General features: G+C 36.2%; 1 protein-coding gene across 3 annotated transcripts in view; it reads left to right on the top strand.

Moving 5' to 3' along the window:
• The window catches only part of LOC121871385 (DNA polymerase theta-like), a 69,468-nt gene that overhangs the window by 32,890 nt on the left and 22,101 nt on the right, over positions 1–14,477 (top strand). For all 3 annotated transcript variants that reach the window (XM_042373610.1, XM_042373611.1, XM_042373612.1), the window contains 6 exons: positions 2,101–2,263; positions 4,179–4,422; positions 8,079–8,190; positions 9,747–12,906; positions 13,027–13,188; positions 13,577–13,669. In XM_042373610.1, coding sequence (XP_042229544.1) covers positions 2,101–2,263; positions 4,179–4,422; positions 8,079–8,190; positions 9,747–12,906; positions 13,027–13,188; positions 13,577–13,669 — 3,934 coding nt within the window. The remainder of the gene's footprint in view (positions 1–2,100; positions 2,264–4,178; positions 4,423–8,078; positions 8,191–9,746; positions 12,907–13,026; positions 13,189–13,576; positions 13,670–14,477) is intronic.

The raw sequence follows: 14,477 nt of genomic DNA, 5'->3' as shown, positions 1-14,477 counted from the left end.
ATGTAATAGTTTTTTAACTGAAAACGATTCGAAAAACACTTACCCTCTAGCCCTGTTCAAAGAGAGGACTGGGAGAAGCTGTTTGGTGCTGCAGACGATGACAAGGAAAATGATTTTGATGGATTTTAATGAAAATATTCAGAAATATAGTATCGTAGTATTTATTCAAGTCAATTAGGATAGAATATTATTGTAATACAACAGTTTTTGAACTGAAAACCATTCGAAAAGCTATTACGGTAACATGTTTTGAACGAAAGAAAGCGAAAGTCATTGTTTTCGTTACGATTTTATCCCACTTTCCACTGTAATACGTACGTTCAGCAAAAATATTACATTTCCGTGAATGCATTATATCAAGCACAGTATGAATAGAATACCATTGTAATATAACAATATTTTGAGTCCTACTCTTTCCATTTACAGAGTACTGTACAAGCCCATAATAATGGCTCCTAAAGTAGATAAACTTCGTTGTGTGAAGAGAAAGAAGAACACGTTGAAATTGAGTGACAAACTTGAAATAATTAAGAAACTAGAACGTGGTGTGAGCAATACTGTTCTAATGGAAACATACGACATTCGAAAGTCTACAATTTATGATATATAAAAGGCAAAGAATAAAATTTAGAATTCACAGCTTTTTCATTAAAACTGCTCGTTTTGATAAATGAAGCATGCTATATTTGCTAATGAATAAACTATCAAAATGTACCTGTTCATCTCTTCTTTATTCTTCCTTAAATTTGAATTTTAAAAGTACTGCCTGAGAATCCGGAAAATCCGAAAATCCAGACCGATCCAATCCCCAAGCAGTCCGGATTTTTGGACTTCTACTGTAGTACATTTGAGCACAAAGTGTGTACAGTGATGTTGCTCAAAATTATGGCTTTTTCACATTTAATTTAAATTTAATATTTGTTTAATTTAAGTTTCTAGCAGTTCCACATTAGTGGGTCAGAGGTGTATTGTTGAATTATTATTACCTGACCTCGGTTGGTCCAGGAAAACGGATAATCCAGCAAGGCTTTGGAACCAAGGGTGCCAGAAAATCAGTGGTGGACCTGTATTATTTTTCTGATTGGCATCAAGCTAAAAGAGCAATCACATTAGCTGTATGCTATGTCACTATTCTTCTACAAAAAGTGCAAAAAGAATGAACTAATGATATAGACATTGCCTGAAACAGGTGGTAGAGATTCAATTTGTCTAATTGTGATACAATTCAAAAGACATCCTGTACTTATTTGCTGGAACATAAAGTAAACAAACATTTGCAGTACAGTACAGTATATTATATTATTTCTGCAATGCAACAATGATTAATTTCAATTTTTACTCCACTGATTACACATAGAACTAATATTTCACTTCTGTAGAAAGTATTTACGATACTGATGGTAATTTTAGCTTAGGGTGAGGTAGTAATGGTGGTGGGGACTAATTACAGATGGTACTAGAGTGGCTTATCTTTGTCAAAATGCAGTATATGTATGTATATTCTGTACAGTGTATGGATAATTGATTATGGCCAAAAATATGTTTTCTTATGGGAATAAGGAGAAAAAGTCAATAAGTGAAGAAGCACAAAAGAGCAATGATATAGTTTTTCATAGATATGCAGTTTTACAGAACTTTACATTTTTAATCAAGACTAGAAGATGAATTAGCTGTTTAAAAAGCTAATACAATAGTTTGCATCAATTACTTCATGTTATTAGTGCTTCAGGAAGTTAACTGTAGTATGTGCTGAGCGGATCACCGGTCACGTCAGTGCCTGTGTTGGCCTGATGCTTCTTGTCTTGGATTCTTCTTCCCTTTTTACAATTTCTAAAGGTTGGGGCTCAGCTCCTGTGTTCATTGTCCTCCACTCTCATGCCAATATCTTGTATGTCTGTTCCACATCCCTCCCCCCTAGCTACATCCTTCCTCCCTAACTTCTGTCTTCTGCTTTGATCTTCCTCATCTCAATGAAAGAAACAGCATAAAGTGAGTAAAGTATACTGTACAGCACAGTACTTGTTCTCCTCCCTTGTGGTCCTGCAGTGCCAAAGCCTTTTCCATTGTACTGTAACACCTGCTTCTGTATCTCCCAAACAGTTGAAAAGTAATGCGAAACAACTGGCAATACATCAGAGATTTTATACTGCTCTGGCACTTCACGAGCTTGTCCAGGAAGTGCCATTGAACACTGTGGCCGAGAAATATGGTGCTTGCAGAGGGATGCTTCAGTCTCTTCAACAGTCAGCTGCTTCATTTGCTGGTAGGTGAAATAAAACTTATATATTCTGGTGATGTAATGGCTTTTTTATCTGTGCATGTTTTTATTTATTTATTTATGTTATTTATGTATGTATGTATGTATGTAACTACATACTTTTTATGTCTATAAAGAGTATTGGACTTTGATATGTAATAAACCTAAATGTGATAAATATTTCTCTGGAAAAATTTCTTCTAAAGCTCCCACATACAAACTTGTTTCTCAGGTACACTTATTTCTCTGAAGATCTCCTATGAGTGGCTTCATTTCGTCACAGAATGTACTTTGATATTTTCTATAATTACTTAAAGAGGACATCACATACCTGACAAACATTGTTGAAAAGTTGGGATACTTTTTTTCGTACGTGGAAGGTCACTCTCTTACTCATATAAATGTAGACTAGTGCCCAACACTGCCCTTCATCACGAGGCATATACATTGTAGAGGTGCCATCTGAATTAAATAATTTTTTGTTGTAACTTTAGAAAGGTTGTATGAATTGAAATGAAATTCCTTGTGCATATTCCTTTCATGACTATTTTGGCTGAGTTTGATGATAAAGCATTTTCCAACTTTATTTACCAGAATTATTGATACAGTGCCTGTACTTGTAAATTTGGGTGCAGTTATACATCATTGATTGCATAGTTAACTCTGTGTATGTATCCAGTAGTGTTTACAAACAACAAAATGTATAATAATAGTAACCAAGATGTGTAAGAAAGATTTGATATGGCATACTGTAGCAGAATACATCTAACACTGCAGTAAGAATGAGTGAGAGGAGAGAGTGTGAGAGTGTGTGTGTTTGTTCTTAGATATTGAAACCTTCCAGTACAGTGGTAGAGAGTTCTCATGGAGGGATAAAACTCTGAACACATAAAACAAGTTACTGTACATAGAGAGAGGCTAATTAACAAACTGTGAAGTAGTCAAGTCATAAGGAATTATCTTTCAGGCTCATATAATTTTTAGTCACAGTATGATGAAAATGGATATTGTAAGTCATGCTGTTAAGATGGGTAATTGTTTATCATGTTGATGGTGTGTGATGAACCCATGAAGAGGACCATTGGCCACTTGTGTCATGAGTGCCAGGACTTGATCAATAAAACTCATACTCTTGATCTCCTCATAACATTTTCCTGAATTAAAGGAGAACTGTCAGCTGTCTGATGACATCACCTGAATTTGACTTTTCTACTTTTTTAACTGGAGTTCGCAGTGAATTTTGAAGAAGGTTATGCACATATACTTCTACTTATAAATATATGATTATGTGTACAAATTTAGATTATAAAAACCTTTAATTAGTAGCTATGTTTTCTGATACTGTGTTATCTATACATATGACAAAAAATAAACGGTCTGTTTAGAGATACCAACAGTACATGTCCTGTACAGTAATATCTCCGTTACACGGAATCCCTCAAACCCGGAACTCTCCGATAACCGGAATTTAAATTTTCTCGGACAATCGTTCGAAATCTGTAATTGTCCGGAAAATTCCCGGCTTTGGGGACGATTTTTTGAGGGGCACATTTTCCGGAAAATTCTGAAATTTTTTTCCGGTACTAGGAAAATTACAGGGATGAGGGATTTTTTCCCAGGTTCGAGAGAGTTGTCTCGTTCCCGGAAGTGCTCTGCACCAATTGTTCCGGCTAACGGAGATATCACTGTATATATATATTTGTATCACAATAGTAAATGAGTAATGGTTAGTAAATTGTCTGATCTAAAACTGTCACAGTGGATTAATAGTGACTCGTTTTGACTGCTGGTTAAATGCAATTTAAATTTTAAGTTTGAAAATTATTCTTTTATTAAAATACTCCTTTGACTGACATCAGAGTTTAACTTAATTCTGTTAACTAATTTATGGCAAGTTTATGCTGATGGTCGTTTTTTCCAGGTATGGTGACGGTGTTTTGTAATCGCCTTGGCTGGCACAACATGGAGTTACTGCTGGCCCAGTTTCATGATCGTCTCCACTTTGGAATTCAGCGAGAATTGTGTGACTTGGTCAGGTTATCTTATCTTAATGGCCAGCGTGCCCGAGTCTTGTATAATGCAGGGCTAGAGACAGTCAAAATGTTGGCTCATGCCAGTCCTCAAGATATAGAGAACATACTGCTTTCTACTGCCCCATTCCAAAGGTAGTACAGTTCTACTTAATTCTCTGTCTGTCAGTTTATTTTGCTCTTCCACCCACCGTTGTATGGGGTGGATTAAAGGATAAAGCTGTCTCAGAGAAAGGAGGAATAGGGAAAAGTATTTCAAAACAGGTATTGTATTTATTTAAGCAATATGGCTGAGATAAGAAAAGTAGAAATTTCCTCTCCTACTTTTCCTTATTCTCAACGTACATACACAGTAAAGATATGAATGCTTAGCCTCTACATTAAATTTTAAATGTTTCATATCAATCCACCATACATATTTAACTAATATATAATAAGTAGGGCCCGGATAGTTATGCACTAAAAAACCATGAAATATGCATGCAAATATGCACTAAAACAGGGGAAATATGCATTTATATGCACTAAAAATGTCACTTATAAAGCCAAGAATGCAGGTTATACGGAAACAAAATAGTTAATATAAACTAATGTTAATGTTTATTAAGCAATATACGTAATGTATTTAACATATATATGTGAAAGTGCTTCAAAAAATATATATGAACATGTATTTACATTATAGACCGACATATTTTCAGACATTACAGATTGTGGTTGCATTTGATGATGACATGGTGGCGTAAGTTCTCAAAGTTAAAACCCCGCCTGTTGTCTGTCAGCATAGCTTTATATTCTGAGAACACCCTTTCTACATCACACGAGACGATTGGTGCATGTTTCATACATAGGAGGTCTGACCTAGTGAGTGGCTGTACCGTCTCGTCAATAATAGCATCACCAGACATTATCTGACTGACTTTTTTCAGCTTTTCAAATCCCTTGTTTTTGTACAACACGTTACTCAGTTTACCATAGTAAGCATCAGACTGCAAACTTTTCAGTTCATCAAGAACACCATTAACCAACGAAATTGCCGAGTCATGACCAGGTGTGAAAACGACAGATTAAAGCGACGTGACCTCACCTCACTTCACCTAACCACACCTCACCTCACCTCCCAGTACCACGTGTGCTCATTCAGTGGCAACAAAGAGATACTGCCAGATGAATATTTTACCAAAATATGCATTTATATGCAGTTATCTAGGTAATATGCACTTATCATAGAAATCACGCAAAATATGCATTTGCATATGAAATATGCAAATGCATAACTATCCGGGCCCTAATAATAAGTAATTCTATTTAGATATGTTAAAAAAGAATAAGGTCACTTTTATGCCCTCAACTAAAATGTTCTTCCACATACAGTACATAAACACTGTTCACGAGTAGACACAATGTAACTCAAGTGCGCGCACACACACACACACACACACACACACACACACACACACACACACACACACACACACACACACACACTCACCTACACACTCACCTACACACTCACCTACACACTCACTCACTCCTGTTTTTTCACCACCATCCATGTTTATATATTCCACAGAATAATGACATTGATTTTCAGTAACAGGAATCAAGTACAATACAGTATATTGGCTTCACTAGAATGTTGAGATACAGTATAACTAATAGCTTAATATACTGTATTGGTGTTGTACATCTTCCAGGCGACAGCTGAATTAATAACAGTTGAAAATGAGACTATTTCTGTTAGTTATACTGGATTTTGTTATGAAAATTTATCTCTCTCTCATTTGAGCCAATTTTTGCAGATAATTATGGCGTTTGTTGATGAGAGAATAGATACAGTAGAACGTTGATATACACGAGATAGGTTCCAAGAGAGGTCGATTTAAACCGAATTCGCACTAAATTGAAGTGTTGTTTCAATGGATTAATTTAGTTTGGTACTTGAGAGAAACACAAAATACTAAAAAGACTGAGAGTCTACCCAGATGCACCTCAGCCCATCTCCTAGAATAAATAAAAGCTGGGTTTTTTCTAAAAAACAGTTTTTGTGATATAGTTCAGAATGCTACGTCTAGCTTTGTACTTATGAATGTAAATGCCAGGCATTAACTCGCCAGGCCAACATACAGGCAATTAAAACATCTAATAACTAGTTAATACGTAATATTAGGAGGACACGTCGCTACCTGGCATTTAATTGCAATTCTCAAAACCCCCAACCCCACCCTCCATCACACGCACTGCTACCATCATCTTCTTGCCTGGCGAATCAGCTGTAAATACGCACAAGGAAAGCTTCACTGTTTGCAGTACTTGCGATCAGCTGATGGGGGGGGGGGGAGGTGACAGTGACACGTTTGACAGTTGGCGTCGAAGGTCTAGTGAAGTATTTATTTGTTTATTTATGTCCTTTAGATTTAGTTTTTCTTTTTTGTTTATAAAATGTCACAGAAGTGACCGGAGAGAATATAATTTACATTGCTGGAATTCTTATAAGATAGTGATTAATTTGAATATAAACATGCTATAGAAATTTGCGCTAGACAAGAATTTTAGTAATCATTTAGCATATTATTTTGAGTACATGTACGGTACAGGTTTGCCCTTAGGACAGTGTAGCCTGCCCAGAGAAACATTAGGCTCGAATTTTAAAATATGATGCACCAAATTGACTCGTGCAAAATAGGAAAGATTCGCTTTAAATTAAAACATTGTCCTTAATTGTGGGTGTCGCTTTAAATCAATAATCTTAAATTGAATCGCTTTAAATCGACGTTCTACTGTATTTCAGAGATAGTCTTTGGTAGTACTGAATCTTAGGATGTTGAGAATATAATATTTGGAAAAATAAAGACGATAGAATAACCTACTACAGTACTATTAATTGATTTATTTTTTAATTTAATATGGATAGTTCACACAATACTGTAGTCTTAACTAATATTAGTAGTGACCATGTAGAAAATAGTTACTCTTTCGTGGCTGCAAATTAGGTATGTGTTAAGTACTGCACTCTACAGGCAGTCCCCGGGTTACAAACGAGTTCCATTCCTGGGGACATTCTGAAGTCGAAAATGTATATAAGTTGGAGCATGCCTATGCTATGTGCTTACCATACTTACAAAACAATGTTTAAAATCCCACCACATATATCATAACCCAAGTCCTTATATACATCTAAAATCACTTAATTTAAGAGAAAAAAGAAAGAAATGAATGACAAAATACAGTACAGTACAGGGGTCCCCAACTTACAAATGCACACCGATACGAACGGGGTTAAACTTGAAATTTATAGTACAGTATTTTATTTACCTGATGACTTATTTTCTACTTTCATTTACTGTGTTTTGTCATTCTGTTCTTCTTTTGTGTTAAGTTAAGTGGGATTTTAAACATTGTTCTGTAGGTACAGTATGCACATAGCATGTGTTCCGACTTACATACAAATCCAACTTAAGAATGTCCTCAGAAATGGAACCTGTTCATAACCCGGGGACCCCCTGTAAATGAAAGCAAAACATACCCGGTAAGTCATCAGGTAAATATAAATTTCAAGTTTAACCCCATTGATATTGGCGGATGTTTGTAAGTTCATAATCCAGGGACTGCCTGTACTCGGTTGGGATTGAGCACTCCTTGGATCTGAACATGGAACCTAACCCAACCTAAGCAACCTACCCCTCACATAATCCAACTTAACTTACTGATTTAGTATGTAATTTTAGGTCCAGTTCCGGGTAGAGTATTAGTTTGACCTTCGTTTACTCTAATATTGGGTATCCTTGCAGCAATAAGATGGAGACTCAACAGGAAGGCACCATCTGGTTATCATCTGGTCGCCCCCTTACCGAGGGTCAGGCTGCTGACCTCATTGTTGATGAAGCTCGGCAGTTAGTGCAGGTGAGATTCTGTTTTCTTAAGAGATTGACCACTTTTGAAGGATAGTAATAAAGTAAGAAATGGGAGGACCAGCTGTACATTAATTTGCAGAATTTGTCCTTGAAATGGGAAGCAACAAGTTTTTTGTAAAATTATTTTTCATTTTTTTCTTTGTATTCGAGAAAATATTTCCCTCATGTAAACGTTGGAGATGTTGCATCAGAATAGCCATTCATATGTTCAGGATGGAAAAAAATGTAATAAATATTTAAAAAAAAAATTAATTCCTTTCCATTTTCGGTGCTGCTTAACTTAGCTAGACAATCAACTGGCTGTTAATATTTAAGAATTAATTAGAGGGAGGTGCCATGGAAATCTCCCTCCCACCCACACACAACCTAGATCTGCTCCAATCTTCTCCTCATCTTATTGATTGCCCTCATTAATCATACAGTAAACCCTACAGTTTGGCGACAAATTGGTGCCGAAAAACCCTCGCCAAACCAGAGGGCTCAATCCAATGGGAAAAAGCCTAATTGGTACCGAGGGACCAGCCAAAGCCTCAATTTTTTCCTATTTTACCCATATATAACCTATATTTTATTGCTGAAAGAGAATGATTAATTAGTTAATCAACATAAACATAGAAAACCAACCATAAAATTATAGGTTGAGGTGTTTAATGTACACCGCCCCCTTGTCATGTTGTATCACGTCGTAAGGGTGCCGAATAATTTTTTATTGGGGTGTACACTAAGCTGGCATCTGAGGCTGGGGAAGGAAGGCTAACATCTGTCGCCCCCCACCCAAACCTCCAGTCTCTGCCCTCCCCCCTCCTCCACCACTGCCACCACTAGATCAAAGCCTTCAAAATAAAAGTCCTTTGGTAAGCTCAATCATATCCACAGTCTTTCTTTTATCCTCAAATGAGTACTTTTTCACTTTCTTCCCAACTCGATACTCACGATAATTTTTCGTCTTTGTTTTTACCCCATCATTTGAACTGTCTGGGCACTTTGATGGTCTCTCACCAACACTATCATCCCCTCCAATACCCCCAGGTACTTTTGAGGCCATTAATCTACACGAGAACACCACGCCAAGCGAGTGAATAAAAAAAAAAAAAATGTACACACAGGCCAAAGTCACAAACAAACAGCGGGAATGTGGATTGACTCAGTCAAAATGGCTGCCTGAACAGCTGACTGGTGCTTTGTGCTCGGTAAATACTCACCAGTAGTATTAAGCGAGATTTATCTTTCACTTATTATTCTACAATTATTAGTTGTGATTGCATTTAAATTTAAACTCTTTCCAAAGGTGAGGGTTTGGTAGCCAAAATGGAGGGCAGGGTATTTTGAACTTTGACTGCCAACTTCGAATTCGCCAAACAGAAAGTTGCCAAACTGGAGGGTTTACTGTACTGTACTGTACAGTACTTGTACACACCATAATTTTTTTCTTTCGTGTTTTTATAACTTATCATAATGCCTATAAGCAGCTGAGTCACATCATACAGTACAGGGTATAGGAAAATTAAACATTTTAAATATAAATTTTTGTATTTTGTGTTTCAGAAAGATCTTGGCATAGCTTCAATAGATTGGACACGAGAGACTAAAGGAATTATTACCCCAGGAAGAAAGCCGTCCACTGGAACACATGGCTCTACTTCAGCTAACCGTACAAGTTGTATTACAAGACGAAGGAGTTCAATCTCGCCAAATCCCATACTGCAACCTGAGGCAGCCAGAAGGAAAGATAGCATTAATGGAGCTGTGACTCCAGTCATTGAGACTAAGGCAAGAAAGAGGATATCTCCACTCATATTGGCTCTGAGGAGAAAATCAAAGTCGCCAAAAATTATTATTGACACAAAAAAGATGACAATAAATGCATCATCTGAACAATGTATGCAAGATGAGATAAATTTAAAAAGTTGCAGTACAAGAGGAGAACCTGATAAGCTAGAAGATAATCTTAGGGATCATGATGGTGCAGGAACCACTGCTGAACCTCTACACCGTACTACTGGTGCTGCAAAAAGTGTCAAGGAAAATGGAACTGTATTTACATCAGTAAATGGGAATGTAGGAACTGATGAGGGTATTAATACAGTTTTTGAAAATGGGAAGACAGTTTCTGAGACTGGTAAAAGTAATAATGTAGTTCCTGCAGACCAAACAGGAAATAAACCTAGTAATGACAAGAACAAAGAGAAAGAGAATAAGTCAGAAAAAAGGGAGAGAAAAGACACCAAAGGGAAGGCCAAAAATAGAAAGAGAGAAGTTAAGGATACCAGAAAGAGCAATGATGAATATAAATTGAAAGTGTCAAGGAATGCTGATATAGCTGAAGATAAAGAAAATTTTGATAGTAATGGGCCAACCAACCAAAGTTCTGGGAATTATGCCAAGAATATTTTCAAAGAGAAGTCAACCATTGTTGGTCTGTTATTTGGGAAACCTAAAGTCAGGGAGGAGGCAGTGAGAATGGACAAGGAGAACACATCTTTTTGGATTCCTGAATCACAGGAAGATAAATCTGATAATGTGTTTACCCCCAAACGACCTAAAATTTTTGGATTGAAATACAATAATCTGAAGGCAGTACAAGAATTTACAAATAAAACTAATAGTTCATTAAAGGAGACCACTAAGACAGAACAACAGAAACACTGTTTGAGGCCGTGTGAGCAAAGTGTTGTACCAGAGATCAAAATAACACCGGTGCAGGATAATGGTAGTCAATTAGATGGAGATCATAGCAATGGAATGGACACAAACACACCAATTGATGATAAACCCAAGAAAATGTTAAAGGTGAGTGCCACCACACCTATTACTAACACAGCTGCAAAACTTATCACTTCACCAACACAGACACCTGCAGGTATTATAAATGATGCTGTTGCCATTTCAGCTTCAGAAGACTTTCCAACTTTTGACATATCCTGTTTTGACGAACATGTTCAGAAAGTTGAAGAGATGATTAAGGATAAAGAGAGAAATGTGTTTAATGAGAAAAATGGCAGAGATAGCTCCAAAGACTTTGTAAATACCTCATTATCCTGTATAAGTAAAAAGGCTGTCACAAAAGGGAGTAAAACAGAGTCAAGTGACATTGAAACAAAATATCTCTGTAGTGTGACACAGAAAAACTACAGTAATGTGAGTATTGACCTTCTTTCTGATTCACAAAAAGATAATCTTTTAAGGATGTTGGATTCACAGGATTTTTATTTTGGGTCTGAGAATGTATGTGTTTTACAAGAGGGTGTTATCCATAAAGAATCAATACGACCAACTGAAATAAAGAATAGACCCACACACAATGTAGAGCCAAACACCAAAGGTGACAGGAGAGAGCAGGGTACAGTAATGCTGAAAACTAAGTTTGAAGCTCATAAGACTGGCCCCATTAAAAGTAATCCTGGTGTACCAGCAGGGAAGTGTACCAGCAACCAGAATTGCAGAGCTAATAAATCTGAATCATTAATACAGTATAAGAGGAGGTCTCCAGTTGACAGTTTTTCCCCTCAGAAGAAGTCCAGATTAGATGAAATTGTCAACAAGGACATTCTAAATATGTCAACTGAAGTTTTGAATAACAGACAGGATGAGAAATCTATCATCCATCAAGTTTGTCCAAAAGACTTTGACTTTAGTTTAATTCAAGACATTGAAAGTGATAAAGAAAAAGAGATTAACGCTGTAGATGGTTCATATCTACAGACAGTTTCTAAACAAAAATGCTTATTAGTAAATGTTCAACCAGATATTTCAAGAGATAGAGCAGAATTGAACAGCAGTATTTGTCCATCATGCTCAAAAAATGAAGATTCCTACAGTAAAAATCAAACAGCTGAAGTTTTAAATCAAAACTTTTGTGAAGTTAAGGAATTAGAGTTGGATGATAAGGGAGACACCAAAGAGGATGAAACATTATCTGATTCATTTCTTGACCGAGCTTTTGAGAGTTACCTATACCTGTCATCTCCAGGTGAAGAATTACTTCATCATAACCAGCCTCAACCTGTCCAACAAGTAATAGAAGAAAATATTAATGATCAACCTGAGGGAAATGTGAATATTAATGGTAGGTCTCGAGAGCCAAACAAGGACAAAAATTTTCACAAACAACAAGAGGAAACAGGTAACAATGATACAGATGTTAAAAGTGTTCATGTCTTGAGAACAAATAGTTTCAGTCATAGTTTCACTCAGTTGGACATTACACCTGGCACAGAAGCCTTATTAGAAGGAGGGATGAAAGATGATCATGGTGTGCTGATGGAAAATGAATTACAACTTGAACTTAACAAAGTGAATCCTTCTCAGAAAAATAAAGGCAGATTGTCTGATGATATCTTTGGAACACCCGTATCACCAATCTCAATATGTTCTCAAAGGAAGGCAAGCGATGTAAAAAGTAACATAACTGAGAATACTAAAAAAAATAAAGCATTGTCATCAAGTAACCAGGGTGTGGGTGTAACGACACATAAAGTATTTCATTCTACTAAAGACAATTATTCAGAGAGGAGCAAGCCTGTTGGTATGGACACAGATGTATCAAATGATCTCCCATCAATGACAAATTCATTTTGTATTATTGATGTTGTAAATGACACAAGGTTATTCAAAAGTTTTATGAAAGAGTGGGAAGAACAAGAGATATATGCAGTAGGTTTAGCATGTGAAAAAATTGCAGCCCAAGGAAGTAAAGGTGGCATAGGTAAGAATTTTTTTGCAGTTTTATCCATCTGTGAGAATATGTGAACATTTAAATTATCTTTTAATTTGTAACTAACTATATACAGTATATATGAACATGATAGTTGTCTTGGGTCTACAGGATGGCGAATAACTGGTCAGGGTCGCACTCGAAGGCAGAGCCAACGATCTCAAGAAATAGCAGGACTGGTGGTAGAAAATTCTGACTTACTGATAGTAGGTATGGCAGTCTGCTGGGGAGGACGTGATGCTTATTATATTAATTTACGCACCACTCAAGAAGGTTAGTTTTGTTATTAACAATACTCTTGTTTCTAGAGGAAAATATTTTACATTCTATAAATTTTCTCTTTCATAAAATTGAAGTTTAATTTCATAGTTTTAGTTCTTCTGTTTGACTGGCTTGATCACTGTGAAGTGTCTTAGCACATGTGAAGTCCTTTGTGATGAAACATCTGGAGTAATGTTGTGTCTGACTGAGTGTTTCCTTTGCTACCGTATAATCAATTATCCAAATGTATCCCACTCGGGAAACCCATTCATTATCAGGATCACCAGATGAATATAGTCAGTATTAAAGTCCCACACCAAGTTAATGTTTTATTCTCTTGTTCATAAAAAGAATACTATAATAGCACTAGAATGATAATACATAATACTTCTTATCACAGATGCATTCAGTAGCAGTCTCTCAACACCTCCCCTACAAGGAGCTGTTTCATTTGAGAACCGGGTAGATAGTATAAAGAATTCATTACTAAGAGGTGAGATCATCTGTCATTTATGATGTAGATAAATCAGGGAGTTGTCATTATAAATTTAACCTCTTGAGTACATTGACATAACCCCTTGAGTGCATTATCAATCCTATTCAAATTATAGATCATCATATTTGATATTATCATTGAAAGGTTTAAGATATTGTACTCAAGAGGTTTAGTCATCTTACTCAAGGGTTTAAGTCGTCATATTCAAAGGGTTAAAATGTCATCAGGGTTTTGTTGGATCTATCAGTCAAGAACAAGTACAGTACAGTATTCTGTTTTTAAGACAAGTTTGGAATGTTCATGTTTTTAAAATGTAGAGATAGTATTATTTAATTTGTATTTTTTAGTCTTCATTATTATCATCTTCATTTATCATCATCATCATCTTCATCCCTCATGCTACTTTATGTAACTTAAAATATAAGTTAAGAATATTCCAACAAATTGGATGGAACATACAACATGGACCTAGTGAGATATGATATAGTTGAAGGAGAGGACTGGAGTAGCTTGTCTCTCACCTCTCAGATCTGGGTTCATTTTCAGCTTGGGACAAATATAAAAAGGATGTTCTCCAGAGTGACAATTGAACATTGTATCTTTTCTTTGACTACTCTGGTTTCCCCCTCTTCTAACACTTCACCCATAAAGGATGGCTCTCATTAGACCTCCAGGGAAACCAGTTAGCCATAACTGATAGAGCTATTCTTAATGTATGTTAATATCCTTTTCCTATACAGCACTCAGATTGTACAATCAGTTGCCTGCATTCATGAAGCAGTTGACTTCTTAGGAGGCCTTTAAG

Source organism: Homarus americanus, unplaced genomic scaffold (assembly GCF_018991925.1).
Source record: "Homarus americanus isolate GMGI-L3 unplaced genomic scaffold, GMGI_Hamer_2.0 scaffold45698, whole genome shotgun sequence".
Classification (NCBI taxonomy): Eukaryota; Metazoa; Arthropoda; class Malacostraca; order Decapoda; family Nephropidae; genus Homarus; species Homarus americanus.
This window is presented reverse-complemented; position numbering and strand designations above follow the sequence as displayed.